The sequence below is a fragment of the Centroberyx gerrardi genome, chromosome 22 (genome assembly GCF_048128805.1).
Source record: "Centroberyx gerrardi isolate f3 chromosome 22, fCenGer3.hap1.cur.20231027, whole genome shotgun sequence".
NCBI classification, from domain to species: domain Eukaryota; kingdom Metazoa; phylum Chordata; class Actinopteri; order Beryciformes; family Berycidae; genus Centroberyx; species Centroberyx gerrardi.
Genome location: NC_136018.1, coordinates 18,829,677 through 18,844,014, shown reverse-complemented (window position 1 = coordinate 18,844,014; position 14,338 = coordinate 18,829,677). Strand labels below are relative to the sequence as shown.

The following is a 14,338-nucleotide window of genomic DNA, read 5'->3' as shown; positions in this document are numbered from 1 at the left end:
GGAGGTTCTCCAAAGCGAGCTTAATTAACAACTGAAGGCTAAGCTTCATTTAAAAACCAGAGGGCTTTTACTGGAAATCAGAGGAACTAAGAAGTTGCCGGCCCATTCTAGGTCATCACCATAAGCAGGGGAGCAGAGAGGGGAAGAAGACAGACTCAACTGTTGTTTTTTATCTTTTTATCCCTCTTATTTTCTTGTTGGTTTGTAACTTAAACTAGGCTCTTTCGTTTATCCACTGCTGTTTTGTATCATTATCTGTGTCAAGTAGAGTAATTATCTAACAAATGTATAAAAGCGGCTCTCTAATTAAATGCCATGGGCTGTAAGAGACACAGATAAATTATTTATACTGCTTTGATGAGAACTAGCTAGCTCTAAGGACTAAGCAGTCAGTCGCTCCTATAAGTGAAACCACTACAGCAAGATATTACGGAAACTTTTCTAGAGGCTGTTTGGGGAAAGATCCAAATCCTGGCGCGGCGGTCCAGAGTTCGTGCTAAGGAGGGTTAGGTGGGTCAGCTTTCTGTGTTTAGCAACCAGTTTCTGCAAAGATGTAATTTGCTCTTTTGGCAGAGGGATATTTTTCACACTGGTATTTACAAGTCAGGAAGAGGTGGAGCAACTAGACCAACACTTAAGCAAAGCTTTTAGCAGCAGGTACATATAGAGGAATGACAAATGTGTAAGGAATTGCTGTGAGTAGGTAGTAATCCTTGGTTCTTGGTTGGGGAATTTATACTGTTTAAAGTGAGGCTGCTGCTGTGTTTGTTAGAAGTCCATGCTAGTTCTTTAAGTGACAGACCTCAGATGTCAGAAATGTAGCCTCGGTGCTCTCGCTCTCACCATATTATCCTCCACATCCTAATCTACTTTTGTCCATATTACTGGAGAGCTGAGTGCAGTTGGACGCAGCCATTTATCCCCAGCAAGCTGCAAGCCCTCCCAAGGCATAAGCTCCCACAGCATGACATAACCAAGGAGAATCAACAAATGAGACGAAGGAAACAAGCCAAAGTCAGATAAGAATTTCTTATTATTCCAATAAAAAATACATTCATACAGAAATATAACAATTTTGCAAAACAATTTCAAATAAAAATTTCATAAAGCATAAACATAACAATTTTACAAAAGTTTTTTTTTTCTTCTTTTTATACAAAGATTCGGTTGAGAACAAAGAGCTGTGTGTGAACGACAGAACATGTTGGGGTAGTGTGTGTGTGAGGGGAGAGGGGGTGTGTGAAAGAGAGAAGAAAAGTGATGGAAAGTGTTTAAGATGCAAGCAAACATGGGGCTAAATCAAGGCTCAATTACCACTTGAACGGTATTGGCTGCCGTTTCAAAGAATGGATGTTCCTCTCCTTGCCCACAAAAGGCCCTGCCAGCACTCGGAATCTATTGCAGCAAGCAGTTTCAAGTTTGTACTCATCCCGTCTCTTTCGCCCGCTGATCTGAAATCCATAAGTTGGAGCATGCCACGGTGCAACTTGCTGCAACATCGAATTCCTCCGCTCGACTACAGCGGGTCTCTGATCTGGAGTGGGTGGCTCTGTCCCGGAGTTACACTAAAGGAGTAATCGACATAATCCCTATAATTATTTCGGTCTCTACCTTTGTCGAGTGCCCTCCCTCCATAAAAATCCGGTACACAAACACAGATCCACTTTTAGGGCAAATATTGTCAGCGGCGTTGCCAATTTTTTTCCGCGTATACCGTCAATGGTTCAGCTCAAACGGGCGATCTTTATCTCCTCCACAGCGCCCCGCGCCCCCTCACTCGCTCCCGTGGTTTTCATAATACTGTTGCAGCTTGGCTAAAACAACGCTCCCCAGACAGGTCAATAACCAACCTACACAGTCAGCAGTCTGTGACAGATTCCATGCCAACAAAGCCTTTAGCAATTCATTACCGAGAGGCAGTACAAGGCAAGGCCTGTCCAACTGCAGCCTGTTAATTACAATAAATCTTTAGCTTTTTCTTCGGTGCCGCTTGCAGGGATGGAGGGATGGGAGGGGGGGGCGGAGGGGGTGGTGGTGGGGGGGGGGGGGGGGGGGGGGGGGAGTTGTCTACAGCGAGCCTTGGATCCTCAGCCGATGCCAAGTATTGTTAAAGCAGCAGCATTGTATTCTGTTTGAGTTGAGCCTCGTCCTACGCAGAAAGATCCATGTTCATTATTCTAATCGGGTTATTTTGTACCTTTGAGCTGTGTGTGATGGACTACAGTACATACTACACAGTAGTTAATGTCTTTAATAAATGGATTTAAGTGCTCTAAACATACAGCATTTGTCTTATTTACATGTTCTGACTCAAATTGGTGCTTGGGTTCTGAAAAGAGGGTCATTTTCTGAGCATCTGCATTTTAACAACACAATAAACGTAAAAAATCTTTAAGGTGTGGACAGCTGTCGTTGAACAGAAGAGGTGTGAGTTCATTCGGAATTGAGCCTTGATCGAGCTTTTCAAAAATCACCCATACAACAAATGTGACTCCCCAGGGAGCAAACCCACCACCACGGGGCTAGGTCACTTGCATAAGGCACCATTAAGGTCAACAGTGCATTATTAGATAGAAAACAGAAAGAAAGTACAAAAAATCAAAATTAGTCCTCAAGGCATAGGATGAGTGAAAAAGAAGCTCCATGAATAGTTTCATGTCAGCAAGCAGTGGTGAGATCTCAAGCCAAATAAGGAGGAGGAAGATGGGATGAAGTTGTAAAAAATAAAAAGGAAAAATCATCAAGGCTTTATGTACAATATTGTAACATTTAACCGTTCGCATTTTAGCTGCACTTTTATTGAAACTATTTGCAGTCCTGATTACAGTGGAAACAGGAAATGAACGAACCCTAGAACCATGCAACACCTGTCTATGATACTGAAGTTATAGTATAGTTGTGTTATACCTCTAAGCACACAGCTTATACAATTGGACTACAAATGAGCTTTGTAGCTTGTAAAAAAATAATAAACCAGGCTACATAACACATTGCACATTTAGTAGCTGCACCAAAAACACCAAAAAAAGCTCCTCTCATACAGTGACCAGGGGGAGTTTTGGCCCCTGGGTCGCTGACCGGAGGGCCACAAGTCGACCCTCTTACTGGTCAAACCCAAGGCCTCAAAAGCTTGGGGGAAGGAACCCCCCAACCCCCCAAGTCTCGGTGCCTGACACGCAGGAACTTCCTCCCCTTCCCCATCCTCACACTGCCACGGGGAAGCGAAAATGGATCATGTTCGCCCCCCAGAAACCCATTCAGTCCACAGCAACACTGGTACCAGCCCCCCCGGACCATCCATCTATCCGTCCATCCATCCATCCGTCCATCCATCCCCTCTTCTTTCCTCTCCAGTCCTCTCCTTACACAGGGCCAGTCAGCCAGTCTCAGACATTCACAGTGCACACATGCTTACCTCAGACAGTTTTTTCTTTTTGTAAAGTACCAGTGTATCTGCTGTCCGGGAGATGTCCCCAAAACATCATGCACCATACATACAAATCATTCATTCTGTTTTGTGTGTGTCTTTGTTTTTTTTTGTGTCTTTTTTGTTGTTTTTTGTGTGTGTTGTAAGTCCTTCTCAATCGAATTCTTCCATCCATGATTTTGTCCTCTTGTTGCAACAGACAACCTTCAGAGCGCCTTTCTCCAAAGAGAGGTCCCGGAGGCACTGGGTTTCAGTATGGTGCAAAACGGCATGCTTTGGCTGGAACAACACTCCCGCCACTCTGCTCTGGGACAGTTCAACCAAGAGACTGGTCGGGAGACGGCGTTTTTTTTATTTTTTATTTTTCCCCTTCGCTGCGTTGGTTGGTTGGTGCTCGCCCTGCTCTAGATGTGCCTCTTCATGTGAAGAGCCAGATGGTCAGACCTGGAGAAACATCTGGGGGGGAGAAAAGGAAGAGGAGTCAACAGCTGTGCAAAAGCAATGGACTACAACTGAACAGAGCAAAATGCATGCTTTAGGGAATGAATAAACCAAGCTCTTGTAGATATAATGCTTTATATTTATGTGGAGTAATAGCCAAACAAAGGAATTTCTCATGAGTAGAGGTCAAATAAGTCCAAACCAACTGCCTCTGATTCCTTTCAACTAACTGAATACAACACATCAGCGCTTTCAATCTTTTAAGACGTGTCATTATTTGAATGGTGCAAGAAAAGCAGATCACATCAACAAACAGATGTTAAGAACCCTTGCTTTAGTCCTATCTGTGTAAATGGAACCAAATGTTTTCAGAGGAAGGTGATGTTATTTGCAGTTAAAAGGACTTGGCTTACCTGTCACAGTGACTGCATTTAAATGGCTTTGCCCCAGTGTGCTTCCTGAAGTGTCTGGTCAACTCATCACTTCGTGCAAAACGCCACTCGCAGCCCTCCCATGAACACCTGTACGGTTTCTCACCTGGGAAATAAACAAGCAGAAAATGAAACAAATTGAAATTGCATTCAGATTTGACAGAGTAAAAGAAAAAAAAAAAGAAGAGCACAAAGTTTTTCAGTGCGTTTCTGCAAAGGCTTTCAATGGACCTTCCTTTGATCAGCACTGTTGTTATTCAAATACATTCAAATGAGTCAGCCTGTGGCCAGACAAGATGACACAGTTGATGACAAGTCACTTGAAACCTAGATTCCACTGAACCTGTTGGATCGGTAGCTCTTTCTTATACAATGTGAAACATGTCAGGAATGCAGAGAGCGCTCATGTGTGACTGGATGTTTATAAAAAAAAACTAAAAAAAAAAAAAAAGCAGACTTTGTGGGTCGAGAAGAAAGCCTGTAGAAAAAGCCACACGTGCAATTTCACGCTGCTAATCAAAAATAAGAAACGGTCAAATGACCATTCAAACCCTTCCAACTCAGTGCCCCTGGCTCCCCGCCCATTCACCCTTTCCCATGGTGAAACCCAATCTGTTTTGAAGGACTGAGTTCTTTTATCCTCCATGTGCAGCCCCTCCCCCTACTCATTCTCTTCCCTCTCTCTCTCTCACTCACTCATTCGCTCAGTCAGTCACATTCCAGATAGATTAGGTCACAGTTTAGGTATCCAGCCATGCAGAGCTAATACTCACAGCGCTCCAGCTGAGGACATGCAATGTGGACCTTTAATTACGTTACACAATGGCTGGACAATGCCATCAGGGGGAAAAGGCTAAATAAATTGCACTTCCTTCCTTCATTCAATAAAATATGGGATGTTTTAACAGTGTGGCGTCATAGGATGAATTGCTTTTGCTTAGGGACAACAGAGCAGCCTTCTCTCCCCATTACGCAGCACAATGGAGACATCAGTGTTTACTGCCTTCACAGGCTACACTTGGCTGCACTTAAGGCAACCTTGGCTCCAATAAATGGCTTGAAACTCACCTGTATGAGTGCGCTGGTGTGCTTTGAGGTGGGAGCTCTTCGTGTAAACCTTGCGACACCCGTTGAAGTGACACCTGTGTACCCGCCTCCTGCCGTCCGGGGACGCGTCTCCGCAGACGAGTCCCGTCTTTTCCGAACTCTTCCCGATGGCGCCGGTCCTGATTTTGACCGGCAAGTGCAATTCGGCGTGCGCGGTGGCCCACCCCTGTGATATGCTGCTGGGCTCCGAGTTGGCCTCCGGAGAAGACGGGGGAGTGCTAATGATGGAGGGGCTAAAAGGTCCAGAGCTAACCAAGACGGACCCCAGAGGGTTGGAGGTAAAGCTGTGTGTGGGCGAGAGCTCCTCAGAACTGTCTGAAGCTTCGCTGCTGGCGTCGGAATTCACACTGTTGGTGTCCAAGATTTGGCTATCCTGATTGTCCTCCTCGCGGGCTAGAGGGATCTTTGGGTCGGACTCGGCCTTGGCCTTATCCCCACAGGCCAAGATCAACTTGCTCCAGAGGTCCTCCTGCCCGTCGAACTTGAGGTCGGACGTCGAGGCGTAAGGCTCGCTCTGTAGATACCGCTCCAGCTCCAAGCATGTCTGGTGGAGCGCAAACAGAGGAGAAGACACAGTAAGAACACGCACGGATACAACAGAACCTTGTTTATCTGAAACCCCTGGGGGAGCGGAGGGTCCTTCACACCAGTCACATGGTTCAGCCAGGGAAATCCATTGAAATGATGCATGTGCACATACCCCAAAATACCCTATGTGGTCTAGTGTTGTTCAAATGCTTATATAATGCATCAACCAAGAAATTCCAGCAATTGCATGCAAGTAATACAACACTGCAACATACTTTTGTTCATTATGTCCACTGATCATTTTGATGTCTGCTACCTCATTCTGAGGTTTAGATGAATTCACAAGTCGTCAACACATTGGAATATGACTAGCTGCATTTTGCAGTTTATGCTGCAGTATGATCCTTGGGTAACTGGTGGATCACAAGAGGGTTTACCAGCTAAACTCAACCTCCCACTGGCAGAAGAGAAGGTAAGCTTCAACTTGAACAGGGTTCATCTTACAAACAACTTGCCATGTAAAAACCAGGCCAGCTTCATGTGAGGCGGGACGTGCTTTCATTTAAGCTAAGCTGAAAGCCCATAAACTCCAACTCTCTTCTGCACCTAAGTGCAGAGGAACAGTTAATGTGCATTGTCATTTCAGCGGGCGAATGACTCACTCAAGAAATTTACAGTCCTTTTAAGGAAGCTACTCAACTTCCCCTCCAACATGAGCTATTCAGCTGCTTTTCCTCATGCATAGCACCGACATGCAATCACATCCTTCCTCACTGTCAGGCAGTTACTCGCTGTGGAGATATACTGGCTTGAATTTGACTCAAAGCTATCAAACTCCAAAAGCAAGGCCATTCATTAGGAGGTGCGTATGGCACAGAGAGAGCAGCTTTGACAGGGCAGATGAAAAAAAAATAGTTCCTCTAGGCATACTCTTCCGCAATCTTACACAATGTTTTCCAGCTGTACTAGTATCTACTCATGCAAACAGGAATTGGCCATTGCTGACATTTGATAGTCTCATATTGTGTAGCCTATTCAAATCTCAGGATGACTCACATGATGCAAATGAATGTGTTTGAATAGAAGAGAATAAATCTATTATGGATTTAAAAAAAAAAAAAAAAACATAGGTGGGAGAATATTATTAAAATCACCAGGAGGTAAGATAAATTAGATGAAATGCTGTGCCATCATGGAAGTTCAAAATGTTGATTTTAAAATGCTGTGATGGAAAGAGCAGCAGTTGGCTCAGTGCCAAAATAAACTAGAATTAAAAAAACAACAACAATACCACTAATACCAAAAAATGCTGTATTCACTGTATGGCAGTAGCTGAAGCAACACTACATCTGATTTTCCTGAATTTATGGAGTGAATTCAAACTACAGTCTACATCCTAGTCCATCCGCAGTCATTGGATCGACTACGCTTCTCGTATGAGTGAAACCAGCGCTGATGGACTGGCCGGGCATCAGAAACCAGCTGGTAAAATAACTCATGCTCAAAATATAGCAGACCAGTAAAGCACCACCATGCCGCTGCTGCTGCTTGAGTTACTCTCTCCCCATTCATCTTAGTGCAGAGCCTGGGCTCCAGCTGTCAGACTGACACACTGATCCACTTCAGCCTGGCAAAACTTCATAATGACACCGATCATGTAATATCAAGTCAAGCGAATGGATGGGCGCCATCGAATCACCGTCCACTTCTCTTAACAATTATTATATGATGCGACTTCTTGCGCACCCAATGCCGCCGCTCGCAATGTTATGGTCTAATTTATTAATGCAAAAAAAAAAAAAAAAAAGTGTGCAACCTGCTCGGTTCCGCTTTGCCACACAAGCGCAATCCCTGGCTACTTTAAATAGATGATACTGGATGATATATTCACCTGCTGCCAATACTCCTCCAGTGACGGTAAGGCTGAGAAATAGCCCGTGTCGTGAACTATTTGAAGTTCTTGAAAGATGCTGCACATGGGTAGAACGTCCATTTTTTCCCCGAGTCTCAGCTTGTAGAAAGCCTATATTAGCTGCACTTTAAATATATATTTTTTTTCCTGGTACAAAAAAGAAAAGCCCCCAGCAAGAGAGAATTGAGAACGATGCTGCCGAGCAAGTATCCCCCCCGGTGTTGGAACTTGCATGCAGTTGCGATGCAAACGGAGCGCTTGTTTTCAGCGGATGACCGTCCCCCCTCTCGCGCTGGCCGTTCAAGTGACTCTGTATTTGCAAACACTAAACCGGACTGGACGGGGAGCAACTGCGCTCTGCAAACTTCCCTCTTCAAACCTCCATGCCCGCCCCCCCCTCCCCACGGCAGGATTACGCCTGCGGAATATGAGCCAATCAGCGGTGACCAGCGTGCCGGACCGCATATGATATCACAGCCGACCAATCGGCGCCGCCCTCCGACTTAATTTGGTTCCTTCTCCGTTTTAATTGGCGCGTTTAACTCCGGGTGCCTTCGCGTGGATTGGCCGGCTATTTATAGACATGTATATAAACGTGTCATGTACTCCGCTCTCACTCCGTAGTCGCTTTTCTGCGCCGGCTGCATGTTTCGCCACAGACAGCGCATGTGAGCCGCAACAGTTTCACCTCGCAGTCTGCACTCCTCTTCTGTGGAAAACAGTTCACTCTCTGGAACTTTTGGTCACACACGAGCAGCGCTTGCAACACGCTGCTGCTGAAGGAAGGCAGTTCACTGGAACCTGAAGTATGGCAAGGTCCCTGCTTCTGTTATCGTTTGCCACTAAAAGATCCACTAGTGAACTTAAATATCCACTAAGTTTCTGAGGGCAAAATGGAGCACCGACTGATGGCTGTCAAGTTATTATTTAGTAAATATGTGATAAATTACTCAAACCAAAATATGAGCTTAGAGGGAACACTTGTCCTTAATTCAACCCCTATCTGAAGTATTTTAGATATGGCTTCCTCATAGGCTTCTGCTTGACCTTTGCTCTATAATAATAAAAACTGATAAGATCAAACTTGGCTGTCTCTGTGGCCAGAGTATGACATGTGCAGCCTGTCATTCTTGAAACAATGTGATTTCTCTTCTTTTCCACCCCGTTTTCACTTAAAAGAGCATTTAGTAGAATATTCATAAGTGGCCCACTAATTCTCAAGAAGTTGTTTTTACCCCAGTTCAGTTATGATTTTGCAATCATACACTGAATCACTCCCAAGACCGTTTCATGCCAGAATAACTAATTTTACTGTGTGCACTAAAAGTGCACACAGTAAAAGGCATTTTGAATTTCACCCATTTCAAACACATCATAGGCATAGCATGGTATTTTTCATGGTTGGAGCTCTAATCTAATGTACTGTACTGGGCTAAAATTAGAATTTATATGTATGCTGAAGTTGTTTTCACAAAGATTTCAATTCTCCACTTTATTCCGTGATGTAATGTCATGTTCAAACCCAAAAGTGTGGCATGTACACAGCAGCCCAGTTATAATTTAACACCCATAATTCCCCTATAGTCTGGTGACACCCAGCCATAGTCCCCTTATGAATTACTTTCTTCATTCCGACTGCATTCCATCACATGGCCATTTGGCAAACGGCATTACATCATCCGACTTATTCTTATCGTTTCCTCTTTGGAGAAGCACTCGGACAGAGGCGACTCCTTCCTCCAGCTGTTGCATAAGTTCATAGAATAAAGTCTATCGGGTGTGTGACCGCAACCTGGCACGCCATCGCAGGACGAGACAAACAACAGCTCTGGACAGGCCGCGCATTGTTTCCCGAGCGGCCGTATTTTCTGCCGCCGGCCTGAGTGGGGAACTGAGCGTCTTTTGTGCCGCTCTCAGCTGGGAGGCCGTATTTGTCACTCATAGCATCTGATTTAGTCATATGGGGACACGATGCCTTCTGAACCCTGGAGCTGGCCTCGCTCGTCCTTTAAAGGAATTCCAGTTTGCCATTGTGCTACTAATGGGGCTATTCATTATGTGCTGCTAGGACAGTTGGCTTTGAAGTGTAAAAACTCAATGAGTCCATGTCCATTCAGAAGAACAGGGGAATGTTCGGAAGCATCTTTTGCCGCCATATGAAATATAATGGAGTTCTCGGTTTATCACGGGACAGTAATATAACAACTGGGGTTATTTGTGCGTCTCGGACGTTGTCAAGGCCTACACTGTATCTGTTTGATGAATAACAGTGAATGCCTCTGGATCCCCATGGAGCATTAGCGGGCAGCTCAACAGTAATCACTTCCTTCAGAAGGCCTCTTAGATGAAGCATTTAGAGAATGCGCAGGGTCCTGCATGGCAGCTTTTATCTAGAAAAGCCAGGTCCACAGCTTTATCATCGTTATGCAATCCCATCCCAGGCAGTAGCCACAGGAAAGAGCAATTACAGGATGACCCATTTTAATGCATCACTGTCAACCCAATCAGTGAGTTGTTCTAAGGGGTTTTTCTGGCAACCTTGGTGCACTCCTCTATGGCCTTCCATAATGTGCATAGGCAAACAGATTATTGTTGTTGTCCTCTGAAGCTTTTCATCATCCGATATGAGCAGGAACAGTTTTAAGGAACTGAAATCAGTCGTTCAATAGGTAATGTTAAAGGGCACATGATGTTGTTTTAATATCAAATATACAGTACTATGCCTCAGGATAAGAATAATGTTCTTCATGATATTTTGCAAATACATGTAGTTTAGTTAAAAGGGAATGTATTGAATGAATTTGAAGAATAAGTCCCCATAGGCAGAACAGTTGCAATGCTGGACCCTGATTGGCCGACAGCACCACCTCCTCTAATTCAAATGAGGTAAACCTGCTACAAACCTGAAGCAGTTGTTTAGTGACGGGAGCCAATCAAGGCCAAGTCCAGTTGTAATGTGTTTGCTAGAGTTAGTCTGAAAGTGCAAAAAGTTGTTGTGAAAATGCGGTAACTTTAAGTCAATTTCAAATTTTAACAATGTCTACATTAAACATCTTTGAAAACACTGACACCTACTCTAACAAAATAATAGCTGGTATTAAAGTACAAGTCCATTATGGGTAATAATGGACTGCTAATAAAGTTAGCAGTTATCTTAAGACAAAAGTTATGGTTTTGAGAATAGAATCACCTGTTCCAAAATGGATATACAGCATTTTGGAATGAAACCTTTCATATATAAATCAAGGAAAATTAGAATTCCTATAGTAGGGCCCCTTTAAAATCCATTGATCATACAAAATTTGGTTCCATGGCTTATTTTAAATCTGTGGGTTTAGAAACTTATGGGTTAATATCTTCATTTATTTGTCAGTCGAACAGAAACGACGCAGATTCACAAATTTATGGCGCTATAATGTTGAAGCGGACATGACAGATCGTGAAATGAGCATTCTCTCTCATTATTTCGCAGCATACCATCAAAAGGCCAGTTACTAATGAGGTACAGCGCTATCGATAGAGATGCATCAGTCTCCGCGGGGGCCGCTGAAAATTTGTCCCGGCTTAAATAAAATGAGAGTAAAAATAATTGATTGGAAATCAATGCACATGCATCATTCACTCTTTTGTTAAAAGGAGAAATGGAAGGGGAGAGTGGAGGGAGGGGAGGGGGATGAAAAAATCCTCCGGGAAAATCAATATTCATTCGAATCATAAATCAGAATTGAGTCAGCGCTTGCGGGGAGGGGGGGGGGGGAGATAATCATTGGCCTGGTTTTGGATTACATACTCGGCGGGGTTGAGGCTTGTCCAGCTTGCAAATGTGTTTAACTTTGTTACAACCCCACCCACACCACCCGCTACATTTCATGCCACACACACACACACAACATTAACGCGGTGCGACCGTCTCATTGAAATGCATTGATGGTTTAGTGTGATGTTGGCCTTATGTGCCGCTGTCAGGCCACGTCTGGGGACGGAGCAACATGTGTGTACCATGGGTCGCGTGGTGTCAGCCCCATCAGGCCGTCAATGAGGGGCCTCTGCCTCCCAGCAGCTCTTGACCTTGAGGAGGAAGAGTGGGCTTTGTGTGTGTGTGTATGTGTGTGTACATGCGTGTGTTTGCGCTGCATTACAAAGTGGACATGCTTCGGACACACGCGATCGCTCGGGACGCTCTTGCGATGTTTGATGATGGAGGTTTGCGTGTGTGTGTGTGCATGAGGATGAGGCTGATAAATCAGTTTGCCGATATCAGTGTGTTCATTTAATTGTTAATTCTTCATTTAAAGGCAGAAATGTATGTATGAGTTTTTTTTTGCTACCATTGAATAGGTGCAGTAGGTCTACCCTGCATTAAAAAGCTGCTGATCCATCTGAAAGAATTTCCTTATGGATTTCAATGGAGAGTTTTAGTGTCCCATGATGGTCTAAATGCTGATTCAGCGGCTTTTCCACCCTGAAAAGAATACAATTCTTGACGGGAAACACTAATTCCTTATTTTTTTGCGGCATTAAAATAGTCAAATGTAATGAATATCAGCAGCTTCAATCCAAAAAGATCAATATTGGTATCAGTTTATTAAAAACCCAGATTGCTCAAACCTTTGTGCTCATATGTGTGCATGTGAGATCATGGTGCTGGTGTTTTGACAACAGCCAGTAAACAGGACATAAAAAAGTAACCATGTATGCTGTGTCATACAGCCTTGAGGGTATCACTGAAACGAATAGCAACAGAATCAGTCTCTGTTATCTTCAGAGACACTCTTGTCTCCCTCAGGACTTTTCCCTGATCAAATCAAACAAACACCACAGTGTTTGTTTGAAACACTTCTAGAAAGCAAACAACGAGGGCGCCACATATGCCACCCCAAAGTTCTCTTTAGGTTTTCTGCACTTTCATTCACTTCTTCTTCTTCACACAGGTTCTGAAAATACGGAAACACATTGTGCGCGCCCAAAGATTTCAAGTAGGACATTGTTCAGACATTGCATTCACGTAGGGGGAGATTTCGCCGGTAGATCTTAAATGTGCTGGAAAATCCGCGGGACAGTTCAATGGTCATTGTTTCACGCAGGGTGGTGCATTCAGAGGCTGCAAGTTGTTTTTACTTGAAGCAGCGATGCCTGCTTTGCACTAAAGGGTACTACCATTATACAGGGTGGAGGAATGTTAAGTATTTTATTATTTTTCTGCCAACCTCTGTGGGAACCGGCGCTCTCCAGGCTGTTTCGGTGGGGGAGGTGTTTATCCGGGACGCGGTATAAACAGCGACCCAACCCGCTGATTAGGGGACCTGGGATGTATTCATTGGACACTTTCGGGTGTGGGAGAGAAGGGGTGTGTGTGTGTGTGTGTGTGTGTGTGTGTGTGGGGTCAGATCAGGTTACCATGACCATGAACACACTGAGCTGGATGTGGTATTCTCAGACTCAGATACGATCACCTATCACCCAGTTCAACACAACACAACAATGACAGATTCCATGCGGCGAATACGTGTAACACTGACTCATAGTAGTCTCACAGTTGATGTGGTAAAAGCCAGTTGTTGATGTAATTTATTTGTCATTCATAACATGGAGGCTGGTGTTTTTCCTCACTGGCAAAAATTGTTTCTTTACACAATTGTCCTGAACTCTTGCTATTTTAAGAACTTAAGTTAAGTCTAGTTGGAGGACCAAATAACACTTTTGCTAATCAGTGTCCATTCTTTTTTCATCACTTTGTAGACCTGTGGTTGTTAAAATCACAATTTTATACAATTCTATAGTTTCAATGTCCTTAATTTCAATTCAAATTGGAAAAAAACATTCAAAAGCTCTCTAAGGTCACAGGGACAACACATGGATCTCAATGCTATTCACACTATAGCCCTTGTTTGGGAAATACTGCTGCTGTTTGTGCTGCATTCAAGGACACACACACACACACACACACACACGTTTGCATTACTATACTTGTGAGGGCCTTTGCTGTATACATTCATTCCCTAACCCCTAATCCTAATCTTAACCCTCTCCACTACATGCCTAATCTTAATTTATCTTTACCTAAAGCTAATCCTAATTCTAATCTTAACCCTAAACCCAAGTCCTAACCCTAAACTAACCCTTAAACAAGTGAGGACTGGCAAAATGTCCTCACTTTGGAAGATTTTCCTCATCTTATTATAGTTGTGACACACACACAGTTGCCTGCCTCATGTAAAGGACATGTATGGCCTCTCTTCCCTCCAGAATGCCTTCCACTTTCAGTCATGGCACATCATGATGGATTGAATGCGTGTCTCTGGTTGACCTGACCTGTTGCTAAGGAAAAAAAAAAGAAGCTTTTCTTTTGTGCTCAGTTAGAATCTGATACCACATCTCTGTTTTACAATGCAGTGTCAGTGCTGCTGCGGCGGCCCCCTCGCTGTGCTCCCTGAGTTCATGTCTCTATCTCAGCCGCTGACCTGGGAGGCAGGTCTATGCCCAGGGGGTCTT

The 14,338-nt window shown here is 44.0% G+C and overlaps 1 protein-coding gene across 1 annotated transcript; it reads right to left on the bottom strand.

Moving 5' to 3' along the window:
* Positions 1-1,010: 1,010 nt before the first annotated feature.
* klf6a (Kruppel like factor 6a) lies at positions 1,011-8,174 on the bottom strand. The gene is made up of 4 exons (XM_071896916.2): positions 7,826-8,174; positions 5,368-5,950; positions 4,282-4,405; positions 1,011-3,883 (listed from the first exon to the last, which is right to left on the bottom strand). Exons 1-4 carry the CDS (start codon positions 7,925-7,927, stop codon positions 3,832-3,834), a joined length of 861 nt encoding a protein of 286 aa, XP_071753017.1. The 5' UTR covers positions 7,928-8,174; the 3' UTR covers positions 1,011-3,831.
* Positions 8,175-14,338: the final 6,164 nt, after the last annotated feature.

Excerpts from the sequence above, each read along its gene's own strand:
- klf6a (XM_071896916.2), bottom strand. The coding sequence starts at position 7,927 with ATGGACGTTCTACCCATGTGCAGCATCTTTCAAGAACTTCAAATAGTT. Across the intron at positions 5,951-7,825 it reads TGGAGGAGTATTGGCAGCAG|ACATGCTTGGAGCTGGAGCG; the intron begins GTGAATATATCA and ends GCGCTCCACCAG. Across the intron at positions 4,406-5,367 it reads ACACCAGCGCACTCATACAG|GTGAGAAACCGTACAGGTGT; the intron begins GTGAGTTTCAAG and ends TTTATTTCCCAG.